Consider the following 20,334-nt stretch of genomic DNA (forward strand, 5'->3'; position numbering starts at 1 on the left):
AAGAATATTCATAGGTCTCAAATTCGCTAATTGATACGCACAGATAGTTTGTCAAATTTCGTTCACCCGTTAAGAATTTGTAGTTGGTATTAAATATCTCAGCTTCACTTTTCTATCAATCTAGATCAATCAAAACTTCAGGTATATTCCACTGGGACTCCTAACCGCCATGCCAGATATTTTTTTTTCTTCTTTGATACGTTGTAACATGGGATTTCTCGAGCTAGTCGAGTAGCGATCCGGGAAGGTGTTTCGGCAGTGGCCTGAGTAGCTCAATGGTCAGAGCAATCACCCGGGTTCGACGCCAAGCCGGGAAATATTTTTTCCACACTCACTAGAAACGCATGTTACAACGTATATTATACAAATTCATAAGCTTTGACAATCCTATACATTAGTCAATTATCATCAATCATCACAAATGAATGAATGAATATACATTTTTCAAGTTACATACATGCGTAAGCACTTTGGTTTGTTTTTATTTTTTATTCTGCATTTCACTCTATCTGTTCGGTTTAGTCTTTCAACATAAGTCAAACATTTTCACTTACGCTTAGCAAAATTTTCTAAAAAAAGTAACAAGGACAAACACGAACGATCGCTACTCTTATCGACATCTCACATCGCTGAGTTTGTGAAAAAGCCAATTTGATACACAGATTTGTGTACGTATTATTTCAATACAATAATATAGTGTGTATATATAATGTATGTCTTACGTGCGTACGTATAAAATGACAGGCAAATATCGTCGGATATTATTGATAATGGTGTACATATGTATATATATGCGCATGTATTATTCTTCAGACATCTAATCTCTACGTATGTACTTGATCGCAAAGCATTATCATTATTCCGAAAAACCGTGAAATTTTTGAAATATCATGAAACGATGAAACGACCAGCTAATCACATTTATTGTTAGTACAAAACAACTTGCACGATTTATGTATTTTGCGTTTCCTTTTCCTCATCTTGTTTTGTTTTTTAGTTATCATTGTTATTATTATTATTATTATCTATAATTATTATCTATAATTATATAAATATTTATACGTGAGGCCACAGTGAGTCGACTGCAACGTACACGCACGCGCACGCATGTTTACACGATTACAAGTTGCGAAATTTCAAATACCTATTCGTTTTTACCGTGACTGCAACAAGTATCATCTATTTACAAGTAATTATACACGTCACGACCCCGGATGTTTCGCATAGAGTTTTGATCAATTTTTTCACTGTGTGTGTGTGTGCGTGTGCGTGCGTGCGTGCGTGCGTGCGCGCACGCGTGCCGTGTGGAAAAATTTCTTTTTCCGGGTAGAAGAGAAAATGAGAAAACGTTAACGAAATTCGCGACACGAGGCTGTAAAATGAGCTAGCATTTACGCACAATGAATACATGTAGACGACCTATGTATGGTTACTATACAGAAATGGTCGGAATTTTTGCATTTGAAAAGTCCTCTGCCATTTTTGCATCTGACCCATAAATAATTAGTTATTATTGAAAATAAGTAGCCAATCAGATGCACGCTATAGCGGCAATAAGGCGGGAGGGAGAGTTACAGGGTACCGAGGCAGTGTTAGTGATATATTTGTGAAAATTATGCTATTTTCCATTGTGAAAGTTCCCTTACTTCCATGGACTGTCGTGCTTGTTAGCCAACACTGCATCCGTACCCTGTAACTCCCCCTCCGTCTTCTTACCGCTATAGCGTGCATCTGATTGGCTGCTTATTTTCATTAATAACTAATCATCTATGGGTCAGATGCATAAATGGCAGAGGACTTTTTGTCTCAGAATATTATTTCCTATAAAGTTCAAAAAATCCGACCATTTCTTTATAGACACCCTGTATAACATGGATGCGTTTGCATATCACAATGCTAAAAGTAAGCAACTTGTGTACTTTTTTTCTTTATACTTCTATCTATCTTTTTTTTTATTCTTTTCTATTTTCACCTTAAAGCAAACATACTTTGTTGGCATTGTAAGTTTCAAGTTTTGATGAACTATTTTTAATCAACTGAAAACGAATTTAATCTCTGAACGTTACTTATTTCATTTGAGGTTTAAAATTTTAATTTATTTCTTTTTTAATCAACTTTTATTGTTTTCATTATCACTATCATACTTATAAGAGCTTATCATAGTTCATTTATCGTTCAACAGGGTGGTATATTGATAACATTAAACGTAACAGCCTGGCCAGCAGCGCTAGGACTACATTATTATTAGTTTTAAATTCTCCATGGTACTTTTTTTTTTTTAATTTCTTTTCAGTCATTGATGTCATGTCTATACATGTGCATATAGAACTTTGCATCTTGGCCACCGCGACGAAGTCTATTCAATTATTTGACTAATTCTTTTATTGTACACAATTGATTCGATTTCATTAGTGTTTTTTTAATCATTTATTTTGTTTCTTTACGTTTATAATATAATCGTTATAACAGTACGAACTTCATGAATGTCGATAAAACATTGCGGCATTGTTTGTACTTGGTGAAACTATATGAAGATTTGATGAAAAATACAGCTTTTCATCATTTTCGTTTGTTCGTTTTGTTTCAATTGCATTATCCTCAGGTAGGCTAATGCTTGTGATTTAATAGATACAAAAGGGCCTGACTTTAGGGGGGACAAAATAATAAAAATTTGATAGACATATGCATCTAGTAAGAATACGTCGCTATCACTCTTCGCCGTACCCGTTCAGATTGATAAATCGATTATTTGGCTGTTGGGACAACGGTGTTTTTCTCTCCCGATCGATCAATTTTTACGTACGGTAAAGTCTTACAGAGATAGAAAAAAATAAAAAATTAAACCATGGCCCATATAAATTCTGCAGTTTAATTCGTGTGTTTCGTATGAAATACTCTGATTTTTTTCGTTCTATCAACTGGATCGGTGATTGTATATTATTGAAAGCAAAAATTACTCCTCTAGTCTAGGATAACAAAGAGAGGGAAAAAAAAAACAAAACAAAACAAACGACGTTTAAAATCGACCCTGGCTGATCTTCGCTGATCAAAAGCTATGCCACTATGTCCGCCTACTGCGCATGACTGCGTTTGCTTCGTACTTCTTTCAATTTTCTGATTTCCCTTTCATTTTTTTGTTTGCTCATATTATTGCTATAGAGAAAATTCGCGAATTCAGCACTGAAACTAATCTCTCTCTCTCTCTCTCTCTTTCTTCCTCTCACCCTCTCAAATAAAATTAAAACAAAAAATAATTTGTATTAAATAAAAAAAAAAAAAAAAATAAAAAAAAAACCCAATTGAATGAAGGTAACATCCGATCGTTGTATGAAATACATTGTTTTTTTTCTTTCTTTTTTTTAGTTTGGTTGTTTGGCTTTGTTTCGTTCAATCGAATAACTTGATTTCACGAAAGGAAAATAATCGCGCGAAATTTACGTGGCTAGTAGCAATATTGATAGTTATTTACGTATGTATGTATGCGTGCGCGCGCGCGCGCAGCGTGTGTGTGTGGGGCATGCGTGTATGAATGTATGTATGTATGTATGTATGTATACATATACGTACGTGTGTATTTACGCACTAGTACCTAGTAGTAGGAGTAAACATATGTATAATATTGAATAATAATATCTGTAATCGCCGTACGCGCGGCCTGAAGCTAATTTCTGGACTTGTTGCAGCAACGAAAGTATAATAATGGTAGGATGTATGTGTATGTACGTGTTTATGTGTATGTTTATGTTTGGGTTGGCATTAGCATAGGTGTGTGTGTACGCCTGGGTGCGGGGTAAGGACTAGCATTTGTTTGGATCTGGTGGCGTGACGAGGTATTCGTCCGCGCGTTTGTGATCCGAAAGAGCTCTCATCGTGTAGGAATCCTGGGGCAGCTCGCTCTTCCTCCGCAGTAGCCCCTTCATCTTAACTGGTTGGTCCGCCGTCGTCAGTGCCTGAAATGTGGAAACACAGGTATGAAGCAATTGTTATCTACGTTTCACAACGATTCTTACTTTTTCGGCGTCGAAAGGACTTGAAACTGGAACGCCTCTCACCTCCGTGAATTTGGCTTTTGGCTTTTCGAATATCAACGGCGTTTGATCCGCGTCGGCGTCGTCGTCGGGTGGCAATGTGTACGGGTAATTCGTGTCTATGTTGGTCGACGAATATCCAGGATGTCTCATCGCCAGCGCTTCGACTCTGACCCACGCCTCGTTCCTATCTTTCAATACCTTGCGCTCCTTCTGACGATCCTTGAAAAGGATTAAAATCTGAGTAACTCGTCGTTAATCGCTCGTATCCATGTGTCTCTTATGACCAAGAATTTCCCGGCGGACGTTATCGACGACGATAGTTACAACAGTGATGATAATAATAACAATAACCTGATAGTACTGCTGGGTGCATTCGTCAAATACTTTCTGATTCATTTCCATAAATAGTTTCAGAGCGTTGTATATCAGTCCGTGGATCGTTTTGTTCCAGTGATTGCGGGAATTTCTGTACAATGCCGGATACATTATCGGCAATATGACGGAATAATTGTCCGATATTAGTGACATTATGTACTCATTATTCCAGTAGTAGAGAGCTCTTTCGGCCACCTAAAACATCGTCGGTGTGAGAAAAATCACTTCTTTCGCCTCGTCTTCTTTTCACTTTCATACCAGAGTTGATACGTGCTTGGAACATTTGATAAATCCCACGTCAGAACGAGATGTACGCGCATAAATAGGACGGTGATGATACGAGGAGGCAGGCATACCTGAAAGTGCGGCGACGAGACGCACTTGGCGAGCTGCCTGAACAGAGGGTCCATTACTTTTTGGAACTCGGCAGGCTCGATCACGTCGAGAATCTCCTCAAGTTCGTTGAGGAACATCACTTCTTTGGGGGAATGTGTCTTTGGCCAAAATTTCAACAGATTTCTAATAACGGGCTCCGTTAGAGACGCGTCCTTCTCCAAAAACTGAACGACGCAGTAAGCGAGCTGCGGATGATAGACAGACAAAGATTTTGCCTTGTGCAACGGCAGCAATACCTTCAGTAAAAACACCTTGTGTTCCTCTTTCAGCGGCAGCGCAAAGCCGTTGATAATGCTGCGGAGCAAGTTAAAAAAGATTTGCAAAATACGCATTTAATGAGAAACGTTCGCACGGGGCGGGACAATTTTTTTTTTCATCTCTCACCTCCCCAATATTTCCAGCAATTCGGCTATACCATTATGATGTTCCGTCTCGTATATGAATCGGTAGAAAACATTATTTATTTGTTTTCTTATGTAAGCCCTCAATCCGAGAAACTTTCCATAAATTCTATGAAGTGTAGTTTTGAGAAAGTCCCTCTCCCTTGGATCCTCCGAGTCAAACAATTCCAACAGTTGTAAAACAAACTTGTGGTCGATGTACCGCTTAGCAATGTTGGGTTGAAAGTCCTGCGACTCTAACAACCGTAGGAAAAATTCGTAGACCAATTGCAAATGCGGCCAGGCTGCTTCCAGGGTCGGCTCATCTTCCTCGGGGTCGAATTCTGCTCCATTCGGGTTCGACGATGGCGGCAATGTCCGGAAAAGGTTCACTGCAAACTGAATTTACATTGTTACTCCACAATGGATGTCGTTACGAACTTTTATTTACAAAAATTAGAACATTTTTCAATTACTCTAATCCGTTAGCGATAGCCAGAGATTGGAAATAATTAATATCAAAAACAATCATGGATTGAGAAACTTTTTAGCAAAATCGACTCACCATGTTCACAGCCTCCGGATATATGGCTTCGGTGATAACATTTCTGTTTTTTGTAACGTATTCTACCATCTCGTGCAGCGCGCCTCGTTTCACCTCCTTCCATTTTAAATCCGATAATGGATCTGCCTCGAAGTCAAAGAGTACGCAGCACTGTCTCAGCTTCTGGATAAACAGTTCCTCCCTTTCGTTGCCCTGCTGCGCTTCTGCCAAATGGAAATGGAGAAACAGAAAAAAGACATTGAATTAAAACAAGACTCCATGCTTTTTCTTTTCTACTTCTCATTAGTTTATATTTAAATTGATACATGAATTTTCTAAACAAGTATGAATATTGTACCGATCAATAATGGTTGTAGGGGCTGATAATGAAGCGCGGATGCCGAAGGTCCTTGCTTATTAATCTCGTGCGGTAATACCGTTGCAAACGCTAAACCCTGATGAAAACTTGGACTCTTTGGTAGACCGCCGGTGGTCGACCCGAGGGACGGGGCCATTCCACTGACATGCACCATCCCATATATTTATAACGATCTCTTTGCACTTTGATACTTATTTATTAATTAGATTTTTTTCTCTGCTTTTAGTTTTCTCTAACAAGGCACGAACAAAGTGACGAGGCAAATTAAAATTGTACAGCACTGTTTTTTATTATTTTTTTAAAACAAATAAAAGTTCTTTTGCGTTACGACTATACGGTACTAAAAATTCATATTTCACAAGGAATTAACTAAAAACTATAGATTATAAGTTATTACGATAAACAATGATAAAATTGTCGTTTTGTTGAGAAACAAACGTGACAATTAGACTCGACGAACTGTTGCTCCTTGTAAATGTATATTGTGGACTCCCATCCATATGTATATCACAGTTGATAATCGTAACAGGGATTTAAATACTACTACTACTACTACTATTGTTATTGTTGTTGTTGTTGTTGTTGTTATTATTATTATTATTATATGATATGTAATTGATATGACTTATAAAAAAATGATATATCATTGATTACAAGTATTTTAAAACGCGTCTGTTGTGTTTGATGAATCGACGAAAATAACACGAGAGACGTAGTTTCACACGTACGAACTTGGTTGATTATAGGAATATTAATTGTGCCCCATGCTGTAAAACGCTGATGAAAATTCTTCTTTCCAACAATGGTGTATCACTAATAATATTGTATAAGAGTGCAGCAGCGACAGCAGCAGTAGCACTTGTAGCAAAAGATCGACAAAATTCGACCGTCAGTCCCGCAGCGTTAATTGGCGTTATAATAGACAAAAAAACGTGTATGCCCCGCCGCCACTTGTTGTCGTTGTCGTCGTCGTTATACGATGTTTGAAAACCGTCACGTACGAGAAGAAAATAATAATAAAACGTAAACGAGGAACACGGTAACGAATGTATTTCAACAATACTGCAGCAGGTACTAGAATAGAATACAATACACGGGATATAAATTCCAAAAAATAGATAGAAACGTATCTCCGTGCATGTAATAAATTCTATGTATATGATATATTTAATATTGAAAATCTCCCGATTCTCCACGTCTCCTCTCCCTTCCTATAATTGACGTATACGGAAAGGAGAAGAATCTTAGCTTGACCGTGTTACATGGATGCAGAGTATGAGTGTCCTACTGTATGTTTACGCAAAATCCTGCAAGGAGAGAAAACGCGTATATGGGTATATTACAGTATATGGTAGGTGGCGCATGTGCAGGCTTGCTCTTTATCCGTTCAATCGATATTTCCCGCCATGTTTCCCCCCCCCCCCCCCCCCCCCCCACCCAAGTTTCTTTCTCTCTCCTTTACCCTGCCCCCTGCGGTTCACCAGCAAAGCTAACGCGAACCTTACAATCAGAGCTAGTTGCTTCCGATATCAATGGTAGGGACGATCAGGTCAGTGTTGCGAAAGATCAATAAACTGAACATGCTGCAAATTCTGTATTCTAGCCTATTTATTTTTATTGTTATACCGGTATACAGAGTGCATTATTAACGACTGCATGGTCCGTCGTCTGCCAAAGTTTAACGCGCAGGCGCTACAATCCGAGAGCAAATGTTTGCCAGGACTACTAACTGTTTCTAACCTAAAAAATTTGTACAATTGCGAATTCAGGACAACCTGCTACGGACAACTGTAAAAATTTATGAGTCTGAAGTTGGTAACGTTAACGTCATGAAACATCAGAGACCAAAATCATTATTGCGCAATTTTAGAATGACGTTCGAGGAGTTGGTTTTTTGCAAAATATGAGTTAAATTTTGAACATTCTTGAAGGTGCGACGTAACGATTTTTCCTAGACACGCATCGTTGCAATAACGTTACCAACTTCATCCTTATCAAAATTTTTGAGGTTACATAGATCGCGGCGAACTGTCGTTTCAATATATGACGGTTGGTCGCCCTGGCGAACAGTTGCTCCCGAATTCTCGCGTGTGCGCATTAAATTTTAGTAAATCACGGACACGCGGTCGTTAGAAATTCACTCCGTATATTATGATGGAAAAAGAAAGGTATCATGCTATAAACGAACAAACTAATGAATGAATGCTCACCTGTCAGCAGGGGCAGTTTCTGCAGCTCCCTGTTCTTCGATATGTTAAACCTCGAGCTGCTCTGACGTTTATCCTTCTTTATTACCGGTCCCCCGGGTTGATATTTGATTTTATTTATCAGAGTTGGCGGAGGTGGCGGCGTACTGCCCCCGGAGGTTCCCCCAGCCGTTTTGTTTGCCTGTAAAGAGAGAAGAATTGTCTTAATTCATTTCGCGCGTTGAGTGTCACGATAATAGATCGGCGATAAGAAAGCTAATATGATTGCATACTCGTACATCGCAAGTTCTGTACGAATGATGAAATTTCAAATCTGACATGGGTAGGAATTCCTGATTTTCCAATTATTTATTATCTTCCCTCTCCCTTTCGCTCACTCTCTCTTTTCTTTTTCTCCCAAAGAATCGACAGCAGCAGCGCGCTGAGCTCGCAATTAAAAGATATTCCCGACGGTAAAAAAAGAGTAATTAAATAACACGACAGATTTCCGTTTAAATATGAAATACAGAGTTGTTCCAATTTGATATTCAGCAATTTTAAACGTCAATGACGTGCAGATGATAATTAGCAATTTACATACCTATACATATAATAGAAATTTAAATACGTAGCATAAAAGAACGGTTTCCGGTATATAAATATCATTGATATCATAATGAAAACAAATAATAAACGTGAACGGTAAGGTCGAGTCTAAGAGAAACAAAAAAGAATTCAAAGAATGAAGTTATTCTCATTTATAAAGATGATTACAACGGGAAATTTTAATACAGGGCAATTGACGAAGCTACTCCACTACCACCGATTATCTATGCATGTATGTATGTATGTATGTATGTATGCATGTACCGAAACGACGATGGCTACTTATGCCAGAGGTATGCATACATTTGAAACGCCGTCGAAACAATTCGTGTAATGTATAATTACTTCGACCTTGAGGTATCTTCAAATGTCGCAATAATAATAAGCGATGTATAGGTACACAATATACTAGGCATATATTGTCGAGTGTGTGTGTGTGTTTGCTCATGTGTGTATAGATGTGCGCGCGCGCGCGTGTGTGTGTATGTGTGTGAAAAAGCTTGAGAAGAATTCGTTTGAAATAAATGTGAATTGACGCGTGTGCGCATTATGACCATTTGAGTCATGGTGGTGAGTATTCTTACCACCTATTGTACATCAATTTTTTGTATGCTTGGAGAACTTTTCAACATATTTTTTGCTATTTCTGACAGCATACTAAAAGGTTTTCAATACTCGAGAGTAATTATCGCGATATAACGCAAGTTATTATTGTTAAAAACAAATTGATTGAAAAGAATCGTGAAAATTGAAGAAATAATTCATTTCCGAGAAAGTTACCCCTCTACACATATACATGTTTGGCATGAGTTATAAGTTTTTGGGGTCGCTGATTACGAATTTGAAATCGGATTTTAAATATTCAAGACGGCGGATCCAATTGGCCGACCAAAATTTCAAATTCGATCGAATCCGGAGAAAAAACTTTGCCCAAGAGTTTTTGAGATAGCTGATTACGAATCTGAAATAAGATTTGGAAAATTCAGTATGTCGAATCCAATCAGCGACCCCGGATACTTCTGCATAGAGTTCCTTGACCGTATTCGATCAAATTTTAAATTATCGTCCGCCATACTGGAATCGCCATCTTGAATTTATTAATTTGGTATCAGGCTCGTAATTAGCGACCCCAAAAAGTATAGAATACCACCTTGTTACAAAAGTTGACACAACACAGTAATGTGCGACTGAAAGGGATAATGTACAACGTATATCTATTTACGGATCTACCTATCCGGGTACGTACATGCATACATATATAACGTAGATGATGATATGTTGATTACAAAAACTACCCCACCGCCGGTAAACTGCAATACGGATCGGGAGAGAAGCAGAGAATAGGAGAAAAAAAAGAGAGAAAGAAAGAGGATGGTGAAAAAGCATTTTCCACAGTGTGACAAAAGAGCGAGAAAAAACGATAGACTTGGAACATATCTTGTAAAACGACATTTCTGTATTAATTTTTTTTAAATCAGAAATGGTTATAAAGTTTCTTTGTTGATTTTATCTTCGGGCGTTTATCATCGGGTTCAATTAGGCCTACGAATGAACGTTAAATGAGGGGAAAAAATGCGAACAATATTGATGTATGATTATTCAATGAACGATAGTAAATACAAAGTAAAAATGATATAATAATAAAAAAAACCTGCCTTCTTTCTAAATACATTCCCAAATGCGAGACCGCTGAACGTTTGCATTTTATTTTGCATCACGGTAGGTCAAGTGGTAGGGGTGGTAGATTATAGCCAGGGTACTTCAGGAGAATTTTTTTCCCAGGTCTAACGCATCAATGTTATTATCGGAATACACGCACCGATGATTTGACCAACATAACGGTTCAACGATTTTCTACTTCAATTCATTTGTTTTGTTCAGTAATTAATACTAGATAGGTGTATGTATATATATATATATATATATATATATATATATATATATATATATATATATATATATATATATATATATATATATATACATACGTACGACGAATCGGGTATTAGAAACTATTATAATTTCCACAAGTAATGAAAAAAAAGGAGCCTGAACTTGCGTGCACTCACGTAAGCTGTGCATCAAAGTTATCGATTTTAGATCCACAGCAGAGGTTCTCCCAATGAACGCGGCAAAACTCGGTGTGATTTTCCCCCCTGGTCACAATTTATCCATTTATTTATTTCACTCGGTTTTCATTCTCGTTCAAAAATTAGAGCGCATTGTTCGTATAAGAAAAAAAAAGCAATGAAAAATTTAAAGAAACCTAAGATCACGCATCCTGTGTGCATAAGAATTCGAGTAAGAAGAAGGAGAAGGAGAAGATGACGGAGAAGTGGAGTAAGAAAAAAGTTACAGATCCGAACGCTTAATAAAACCGAATAACGTGGATACGTATAGGGTCAAAATAAGAGACAATGAAATGATTGCAAACTATAACGATAGTGCGGCGGTGTTATAGTATTTTTCACCAATCTTCGCTCGCGTAAATTCATTTCTCGTTTTCGGAATAACACTCGTGAGAGACTAGCGGACAGCGGTATGTAGGTATAAGTATCAGATATTATATCGGGCCAGAGGAGGAGTCCAGTTTTGAAAACTGCTACAGTCTCTCTCTCCTTCTCTCTTCTTCTCTCTCCTCCTCGCCACTGTCCGATGATACGTACATGTATGTACCTATATATTTATAAGCGGCCCTCTGCGTTTCGCGGCTCCGCTGCGTTAGTGTGTGTGTGTGCGCGCGTGTGTGTTGGGGTATATATATTTTATGGATTTCACAGTTGTATGCGTATACGTATAACACGTGTGTGCAGCCGTCGGCGTTGCAGCCACGCTGCTTTTTCCACGAGGGGTGGGAAAGATATTTTTAATTTCAAACTTGTTGAACGCCTCAAGGCGATTTTACACGTCCCTCCATACCACACGCCGCATTTATTACAAGTATATGTAGGTTTAGGTCTGTTTGTATATATTATATATGTATATATATAATATATATAGAGTGGAAAGAGATGTTCCACCAAGTATAGTTTATATATATAATATATATATATATAAGTATATGTACGTTACAGATGTATCTATACTGTATAAACTTTGTAATAGCTGGTTCGTTAACGATGGAAAGTATCGATTTATAGAACGGAACGATAAATTGTCATTAGTTTTTTTCCGTTTATTCGCCACTGTTAACACACACACACACGCACGCACACATCACAAGTTGTTCACACGCCGCTTCATTAATTCACTGGTAATGCACGATGAACCGTTTTTTCGTTTTCTTCTGCATTCCTGTTTTTTTATACATGTTGCAGCGGTGTAAAAGACTACAGACGACGATGATAATAATGAGGATTGTTGTTGTAATATTATTCGCACAATAACGCGTCGAATCGCACGCACCGTGTGAAATTTTTCCGTTTCTCTTTTCTTGTTGCTCCTCCTCCTCGTTTCGACTAACCACGCAACGTGTAGTTGTTTTACACGCCCAGGTATCGCGTATGAATGCTTATCGCGAACTTCGTACACACTACGTAGACATAATTACGTATATTCCGCGTTTCGGGCTGCACCAGCCGTGAATAACTGCACCAGGCAGAACGCGCGGTGTGGCGATGGCACATACGTGAAATATGTCGTTGTGTTACAGTGAGGAAAGAAGAACGAGATACGACGAAGAGAGAAACGAAGTACTACGCATCGCCCGAGAAATTAACGTCCGTCCGTCCAAACGACACTGCCAATGTGCGGCAATGATTTTACAACGGACGATCAAACATTGACACCGAGGAAAAACGAGGCTGACGGCTAACGGTTAGCGAAGGATCGACCGAAAGGAACGTAAGTACGAGGCGAACGCGTCCGAAAGGTGATGATAATTGTTATGGCCAATTGATTTATTTGCTGAGGAATGAGACGCGGCCGCAGTTCTTCGCGCCACTTCTTGCGTTACATATGTACCTAAATACATCGACTCATCGGCACCGCGGCGTCGCCGTCGCAACTCACTCGCGGCTTCGATGACGCGTGACGGCCGCACAGCCTGTAGATAGAACGTTATACATCCGTGTGCTGTGCGAATATACAATGTATGATGTACGAGCGCATGCATAGTGTGCATACAGTGCACTTTCCGTTGTGTACCAAGTATACTGGCGGTGATGAAGAACGCTGGCGGATCTATCCGGTTGACTCTTGACCAATTTCACGTGCGCGGGTTCACAACACAACGCGATAATCCGTGTGCGTGCCTTATCCGCGTGTGCATCTATCAGAGGTATATCTGACGATCTACGTAGGGTAACACGACGAAGTTAGCACCTCGGTAATGATTTCAACGATAAGAGCGAAATTTGAAATCGATTGTTGATAAACGAGGTGTATTTCGATTTGATTAGAAATCGCAAGTGTGTTTAATCTTTGCGTTAATTGTTGCAAATGTTTCACCGCGACGAAAATATATGTATTTTTCAGCTTCGATATCGACGGGCGATTAAGAAATTCAAACAACGAGAATGAAGTTTGCGTGAAATAAGAAAACAACTAGATATTTCATTTAAATACGAAAATATACACGTCCGGACAACAACGAGGAATAAATAAACAAATAAATATTATATATTACAAGTAAAAACATCGGCCGTAAGTACGTATGTGCACACATGTGTACACAGGTATATATACCGACAACAGCAACCACATCGGAGCATGTGACGCACATGTAGGTAACACATGCAGCCGAAGTCAGTGCCGATATGATACTGAAATCCTAGTAGGTTTTAAGTTGCGTACTTTTCTGGGTCCCCTTGGCGCGTGTATCAAAGTATACGTACGTAGGTATGGCTTGCCTTAATCGCGATAATAACGTTAGCCGAACGCCAATCACGTACGTATGTATACATGTATGTTATACATGCAACAGCGTATAATAAACATGGGTGGGTGGCTACGGTGATGATAACGACGACGCGTCAAATCGTGTTATTGATGATGATAAGAGTGTCGGTGGTATTGGTGAGGGTAACGCGTAACGGCACCATGTCGGAAGTACGTTGCTCAACAACAACAATAATTATCGACGACACCACATCAGTTCGAACGCAATGCGTGTGTGTGTGTGTTTTATTATAAACATATTCCGTATGATATATGCATGCATGTATGCACGCGTCATACCTAATATAACGTAGCCAAGAAAAAGAGAGAAAGCACTCTGAACACACTCGAGTCGATCCGATGATCGACCGGAGGAATGCATCTCGGGTATGATATTAACAGCTAGCTTTCTGTATTCGCACGGTTGTACGGGAAGTCAAAAATAGTCACAGTCATGTTATTCGAGGAGGAAGGTACGGACGGGGAAACTTCGTTGGTGGTTTCTGGCCACCATCGCCAAATAACATATTACACGAATTAGATTGCATATAGAGACTGATGCTACAAATAACGCGACCGTGCGCGTGGTGAAAAAAATTATCGACACCTAGTTATTATACCGGTAATTAATTCATTTGATTATAAGTATAACGCTTGCGCTGTAAAAGCACATTTCCATTAACGAGATTACATCCCTACTCATTGTCAATTTACGCGCGTCGTGTGCGCAGAGATCGTTTTTCTTTCCTATGATTTCTATACCTCTTACTATAATACGTTTTCCATATCAAAAATTGATTTTCTATAAATTTACTCGGATTACATGCGATTGAATTTAAAACTCGATTCTATATTATCGAACGTGTTTCGAACCGACACATTTGTTTACAGTTTATCGTTCATCTATCAGTTAAGAGAAATGAATTCTCAGCCAAGACGGTACAATTCGAATAATCTTTACACAATCTAAGCGGCGTCTGAGTTATCGATTTCCAAACGATTAAAGCAGCGATCGGAAAAGAAGAATGAAGAAATAAATAAAAATGCTGTGTCGATGAGTTAATTCATCACTGCCCTTGATAAGAGAACCGATGTATGCAGTTCGCGGTTGAACTTACGTGCGTGTAAATCCTCGGTTGTAACGAGAGAATTGGGGGGGGAGGGGGGATGTTATTAAATACCGCAGAGATAGGTATACCGTATGCGTTTGTGTATTCATTGACGACGCGCGCGTGAATCTGCGACTTACGCCAGAACGATTTCAACTAATCGGTGCTAAAAGTGCGCCATCTGTGTGAAAAACTTCAAATCTTGAAAAATCCTAACCTCAATTCACGACCGACCCTCCTAGTCGATAACACGATGTACGACCATCAACGTATAAATGTATGTAGTTGTGTAGTGAGATACACGGGAGGAGAGAAGAAGCCAGTCATTTTGTGCCACGGGCAATAACGATTCGTTTTAATCGTCATGCGACCTCGATAACGGTCATGGGAATTGATGGGTGAAAACCGAGAACATCTGCCTGACCATTTAAAATCGTATAAATAGCCATAGACCGATCGACAAATTGAGACGTTTACTAGAAACAGGAAGAATGTTCTTAAACTCAGCATAAACTTGGCAATCTGCACCCAATGACCAAGCGATCCTCTGTACTTTTGATGACAATTTTTTATCCACATTTTTTTTATCTCAGTTTGGACAAGGTTTCCTTATTTTTCCATTCCTGAGAAATTAAAGTAATTTCTCTAAAAAGTGACTGATCAAACCTCTATGTAAGCTGGCATTCAGGCTTCGTTGATGCCGAATCGATAGCGGTTGTGAGGACACGACTAAACCCTGGGCAGTTGAATAGACAGCCAGGCATGTATTCTGCCAGTCGATGTAATCGCGCTTCGCATTCAGTTTAAGACTTTACGGTTAACGATTGATTTTTCTTGGCGTAGGACAATTTGAGATCGCTGTCGGCTATTCGGAGAGTGGGGTGAGCGAAGGAGGAAGAAGGCAAGAGATTATCGACAACTTTCCTGCAATGAAGGTTAAAACTTTTCAACGCGTGATAGAAAGAGTTAGGTCATTCCATGTACGATGGACTTTTGACAGGGATTTCGAAACTGTCGTTACTGTTATAATTATTAAGGTGATCTATACTCGCGTAACAGTTTCCGGTGCGTAAAGTAACGTGTGTTATCATTTCCGAAGATGTTGTTTATTTAATTTAGCCGGAATTTTTTAGAGCGCCGAACCGAAGAAACGGTGAATTATAACCTCCTTACCTCGTCGCCAACGTCCGAACCATCTTTCCCGTTCCTTCCCTTGTCCTTGTTTTTCACCGACTCCTGTAACAATATATATCGCAGTATGTAATGAGGAATGTATTTCACTGGTGTCACTGTGGCAAAAACGCGGCTCGCCAACACTCGGCGTTTATCGTAAAGAGTAAAAATGTACCATGATTAATGCGCGTCGGATCGCTTCTCGTACCCGCGCCTCGGATACGCTCCGGGTTTTATGTATGAAATCGGGCGATTTGTAGTTGACGTAGGCTCGCCAGCGTCAAGTCAAAAAGTTGTTACACCCTTTCGGGGGGCCGCGGCGCGGCGGCGGCAGTCGGACGGCCAATACGTTCGTTGATTCGTTCCTACCTACACGGTTCCTACGAAGAGACACGAGAGTCCGACCGATGCCTCCATCGGTAAGAATGCTCGATTTGTTCCTCGACGCTATTTTACCGACTGCTTATTCGACCGTTATTCCAGAGAGTCTGGTTATTCCGCGTCCGCGATGTTTCCCTGAAGCACATCAGTTTTCTCACAGTTCTCGAAGCCCTGATCTTCAACAAACGTTTTCCTTCTTCAGGCTATTCGGCATTTTATCCAGGCCCACTACTACCGATTTATCCTCTCTATTTCACGTATTCACGATTTCGAACAACTTAATGGGGACTGGGACGATGACAGATCGACATACACACGCGTTGAAAGACGAGACACACCGGCTTCGTCTCAGCTGCACACACGCACACGTCGCACATCCACAAACACCGGTAGCCCATTGGCTCTCGGGGCGACACGTGACCCGGGATGCAGAAATTTTTTCGCATTCAAGGACTCCTCTGACCGCTCAGAACGCCCGAGCATTACCTCAATCGGCAAATTTGCCACGCTCGCACTGTTTGCTTCATTCGATCGCCTTGGTTATTTCAATTCGTCCGGGATCTTCGTTGTTCTTCAATCGTTCCCGGATGTAACGAGAATTTCATACCTCATTTACATCGACCGTCATCGCTCGTTAATCGTTGTGTAAACTTCAACGCGATGATGTAGATGGCGGGGCATGCAATTTTTAAAAACTCCTTTTTCCAGTTTTCTCTTTTTTTCTTTTATTTTGTCTTCCGACACATTGGGTTACATTCTATCGACATCGGCAGAGCTTCAAAACTCCACGCTGTAGAGTATTCTCGTAATTATGGTAATTACTCGGTACTCTAAAGTCATATAAATCCTATTGTACAAATAAGTTTTTCAATAGTCTAGACCAACATCATGTAAGGAGGCGATTCAGCAATGGGAGGACAAAACTGGAGAGCAGGCCAGCGAGCAGACAGAAATGTATTTGAACTTTCAGTGGCCTCCAATTGACAAGATGGACAACAGTTTGGGAACTCTAGTTATGGTCGAGTTAGTACAAACTGTAGACGTCGATATCGGCGACAAGTATTTTAACAGCGTCTTTTCAACCGTAGAAAACTGTCGCTCTCAACGAACATGATTGAGAAGATAGCCGGAATAAATTCGTTGAAAAATTTGAGGGTACTTTCCCTCGGTCGCAACTATATTAAAACGTTTTCTGGACTTGAGACAGTTGGCGAGCATCTAGAGGAACTTTGGATCTCTTATAATTTGATAGAAAAAATTAAGGGAGTCAACGTGCTCAAGGCATTGAAGGTCTTGTACATGGGAAATAATTTGGTTAAGGACTGGTCAGAATTCAATAGACTTCAGGAAATACCAAATTTGCAAAATTTGCTATTCGTGAATAACCCGATATGTGAAAATATGGATGTTGAAACTTGGCGTGCTCAAGTCAGCCGGCGATTACCAGCTCTGAAGATGCTCGACGCTGTTCCTATCGTGTTAGTGATACCGCATCTTGCGAACATTTTCACTCCTATTTTTTTAAAGAAACAAGAGCCTGAAAGATGTTTCATCTTTTTACAGGCAAGCAGGAGTTGAGTGATACGCACAGCATTTGGCAAGTTGATAGATTTAATCAAAGATCGAAGTTCCGCACTGCTTCCGAAGCTGCATTCCGATGCTATAAGGTTGATTCATGTTTTCTGAACTTGGTGCCTCAAATAATTTTTATTTCAACAAAAATCCATACGGCTTCCAAATTGATCATAAAAGACAAATTCTATCATGTACAAATGTATTTAAAATGGGAAGTGTTTGGGAAATTATTTAACAAATAATCATTCCCGTGCTTCAATTAAGTTGTAGAACAGTGGAGAAGGTTTGGTTTCCCTATTCATAATTTTCAACCTTCATGTCGTTTAGGCCGAGTTCTTCGTTTTGTTCATAATTTCTTTCATACCTCGTGATTTTCAACCTTTCGTCAGGACCGTCGTCCACGAGACTTTGAACATAACTATTTCCAGCTGGATCGTCAAGAATCAAAGTAACCGCTGTGTTTCCACTTAAAACCGAGTCCAAACGACCGATAAAACTATTCATACGATCAACAGCGTCTTTGTCACTGCTATCACCGATCAAGGCTGAGGATGAAATTATTTGCTCCTTCGTTGCCTGTATCACTCCTTCTACAGTTGTGAAACGTCCTCCTAACGCTGCGCAACCTCCATCGAGCTCAAGCTCTGGTATCATAATGCTGCAAGTTTCTGACTTTAGAACATCCCTGCTAAAGTCCTCCGTTCCTTTCACCTGCACCTCGATCCTTAGGCCGTAGGGTTCAATTCCACTTCCGCTCTTAACTTCGTTGGTGCGGTTCCCGCAGGTTTCACATGTTGTAGCCATGATGACAACTTCTTTGAAGTGTGGGATGTCTGAATGCATTTTGTTAAGAATGACAGAGGTTTGAAATATTCCAAAGTTCTACATTGGGTATTAAAGAATTTGGTTAACATGGCTCACAGATCCTGGAGAATTTACTTTCAGAGAAAAAATAGGAACAAAGCAATGGAAATACTGCGTTGAAAAGGATACTCGTCATTTTCATATTCGTCTCACACGGATTGTTACAGTTTGGACAATTCGTTGGAAAGGTCAGAACCTCGCCTTGTATATCCTCAAGTGAATATTCGCCTTCTTTAATCGGTTTGAGCAGAGCCGCATCTTCGTTTTCTGGATAGATTCCTAGAAGGTGATCTTGTTCCTTGGTTCTCTTGAAATGAGTTACACTGCAATTAGGATCTAAAGCTGGGGCATTTGGATTCTCTACATAACAATTCCCAGATATGTCCTCAAAGATTATTGTGAACGGTTCGTCAAGAAGCTTCAGAGCCCGCATCTTTGCCACAAACAAATCGATCTTAGCAGCGCCCTCTGCATCCTGTATCCTGCGTACTGGTTGATCCTGTTCCAGAGCAGCGATAGCGCGATCTATGATGCCTTCTACGGTTGTTACTTCTGAAAAATGAAATACCAGTTACTTTTGAAAAGAATTTCTACGAAGAAATACCCATTTCAAATGCAACGTGTATTACCCCCTTTTTGAGATTGCGAAGGTATTTCAAAGTCCAGCTTAGGTATTCTGACCCCTGTGAAGTCTGACTTGACCACTTGTCTGTTGAGATCATGGGCTCCGGAGACAAGGAGGGTAGCTTTTATCCCCTTGTCAAGAGTTTTACCAGCATTCTGAATCTCGTTGTTACGACAGCCGCAGTGTTCACAGCTGAACGACATCAGGACGACCTCCTTGTAATGGGGAATTTTTGTCAGAAGGAGCCTTGTCATTCCCTGGAAGGAAAACGATCGTCAAGTTACTCGATTCTGGAAGCGAAAACGCTTCGCGCTACCCGCGTCATCCCAATCTTACATTCTCACCGCAATTCATGCAGAGACTCGAGATCTCTGTAGCTTCTGGTTCAGGATCCTCGGCAGTTAAGTCGCGGAATAACGGCTGTCGCCTTTCCACTTGTGTCTGGTTTTTCTCCGCCGTCATTTTCGGCTTCGCAATGATCAGTCGACGTCAGTTAATAAAACAGAGTACTTTGCTCTGGTACGGAACGAATGAAAATTTGCGCTTAACCTCAAATCACGAGATGCGACGTCGTAGCGATTCCAACTGTTGATCTTGATCACCGCCGGTTTGCTGGTTTTCGCATCGACGATAGCCAGACGATCGATGATTTTTTCACAGGAGTAAACCGACCGTCTCGAAGATTGGCACGATTGTTGACGTGTGACAAGCGTGACGAGAGAATCGCGTAAGTCCTAACCTCAATTTCTGTTTTTTTTCTCTCTGTATTTCTCCTCTCACGCCTCGTGTGGAGTTTGCGCGATTGATCGATTTCCCCTGTGATACCGTGTGA

The 20,334-nt window shown here is 40.0% G+C and overlaps 3 protein-coding genes across 10 annotated transcripts; 1 reads left to right on the forward strand and 2 right to left on the reverse strand.

The window, feature by feature from the left end:
* Positions 1-189: 189 nt before the first annotated feature.
* Positions 190-16,374, reverse strand: LOC107224795 (serine/threonine-protein phosphatase 2A 56 kDa regulatory subunit gamma isoform). Of its 7 annotated transcripts, none has more exons than XM_046744825.1 (9): positions 16,233-16,374; positions 16,058-16,120; positions 8,316-8,493; positions 5,748-5,950; positions 5,187-5,581; positions 4,763-5,096; positions 4,383-4,601; positions 4,011-4,241; positions 190-3,950 (listed from the first exon to the last, which is right to left on the reverse strand). In XM_046744825.1, exons 1-9 carry the CDS (start codon positions 16,233-16,235, stop codon positions 3,798-3,800), a joined length of 1,779 nt encoding a protein of 592 aa, XP_046600781.1. In that variant the 5' UTR covers positions 16,236-16,374; the 3' UTR covers positions 190-3,797. The 7 variants fall into 7 exon arrangements, with proteins under 7 accessions (XP_046600781.1, XP_046600782.1, XP_015520472.1 ...); XM_046744826.1 differs by having other exon boundaries at positions 4,053-4,250; XM_015664986.2 differs by having other exon boundaries at positions 4,011-4,250.
* Positions 16,375-16,901: 527 nt separating this feature from the next.
* LOC107224798 (dynein axonemal light chain 1) lies at positions 16,902-18,136 on the forward strand. Its single transcript, XM_015664993.2, has 4 exons — positions 16,902-17,252; positions 17,313-17,461; positions 17,527-17,916; positions 18,002-18,136. The coding sequence occupies exons 1-4, from the start codon at positions 17,250-17,252 to the stop codon at positions 18,018-18,020; spliced, it is 561 nt and encodes a 186-aa protein (XP_015520479.1). The 5' UTR covers positions 16,902-17,249; the 3' UTR covers positions 18,021-18,136.
* On the reverse strand, positions 18,121-20,236 carry LOC107224797 (zinc finger protein ZPR1). 2 transcript variants are annotated; one of them, XM_015664990.2, is made up of 4 exons: positions 19,839-20,236; positions 19,507-19,759; positions 19,007-19,429; positions 18,121-18,846 (listed from the first exon to the last, which is right to left on the reverse strand). In XM_015664990.2, exons 1-4 carry the CDS (start codon positions 19,962-19,964, stop codon positions 18,308-18,310), a joined length of 1,341 nt encoding a protein of 446 aa, XP_015520476.1. In that variant the 5' UTR covers positions 19,965-20,236; the 3' UTR covers positions 18,121-18,307. The 2 variants fall into 2 exon arrangements, with proteins under 2 accessions (XP_015520476.1, XP_015520477.1); XM_015664991.2 differs by having other exon boundaries at positions 19,847-19,985.
* Positions 20,237-20,334: the final 98 nt, after the last annotated feature.

Source organism: Neodiprion lecontei, chromosome 7 (assembly GCF_021901455.1).
Source record: "Neodiprion lecontei isolate iyNeoLeco1 chromosome 7, iyNeoLeco1.1, whole genome shotgun sequence".
NCBI lineage: Eukaryota > Metazoa > Arthropoda > Insecta > Hymenoptera > Diprionidae > Neodiprion > Neodiprion lecontei.

Coding starts and splice junctions, on each gene's coding strand:
- LOC107224798 (XM_015664993.2), top strand. Junction 17,462..17,526: donor GGAACTCTAGTTATGGTCGA/GTTAGTACAAAC, acceptor TTTCAACCGTAG/AAAACTGTCGCTCTCAACGA.
- LOC107224795 (XM_015664986.2), bottom strand. Junction 5,582..5,747: donor ATCCGGAGGCTGTGAACATG/GTGAGTCGATTT, acceptor ATGTAAATTCAG/TTTGCAGTGAACCTTTTCCG. Junction 3,951..4,010: donor GTCCTTTCGACGCCGAAAAA/GTAAGAATCGTT, acceptor TCCACATTTCAG/GCACTGACGACGGCGGACCA.
- LOC107224797 (XM_015664990.2), bottom strand. CDS start 19,964: ATGACGGCGGAGAAAAACCAGACACAAGTGGAAAGGCGACAGCCGTTA. Junction 19,430..19,506: donor TTCGCAATCTCAAAAAGGGG/GTAATACACGTT, acceptor TTCATTTTTCAG/AAGTAACAACCGTAGAAGGC. Junction 18,847..19,006: donor GACGAATATGAAAATGACGA/GTATCCTTTTCA, acceptor AAATGCATTCAG/ACATCCCACACTTCAAAGAA.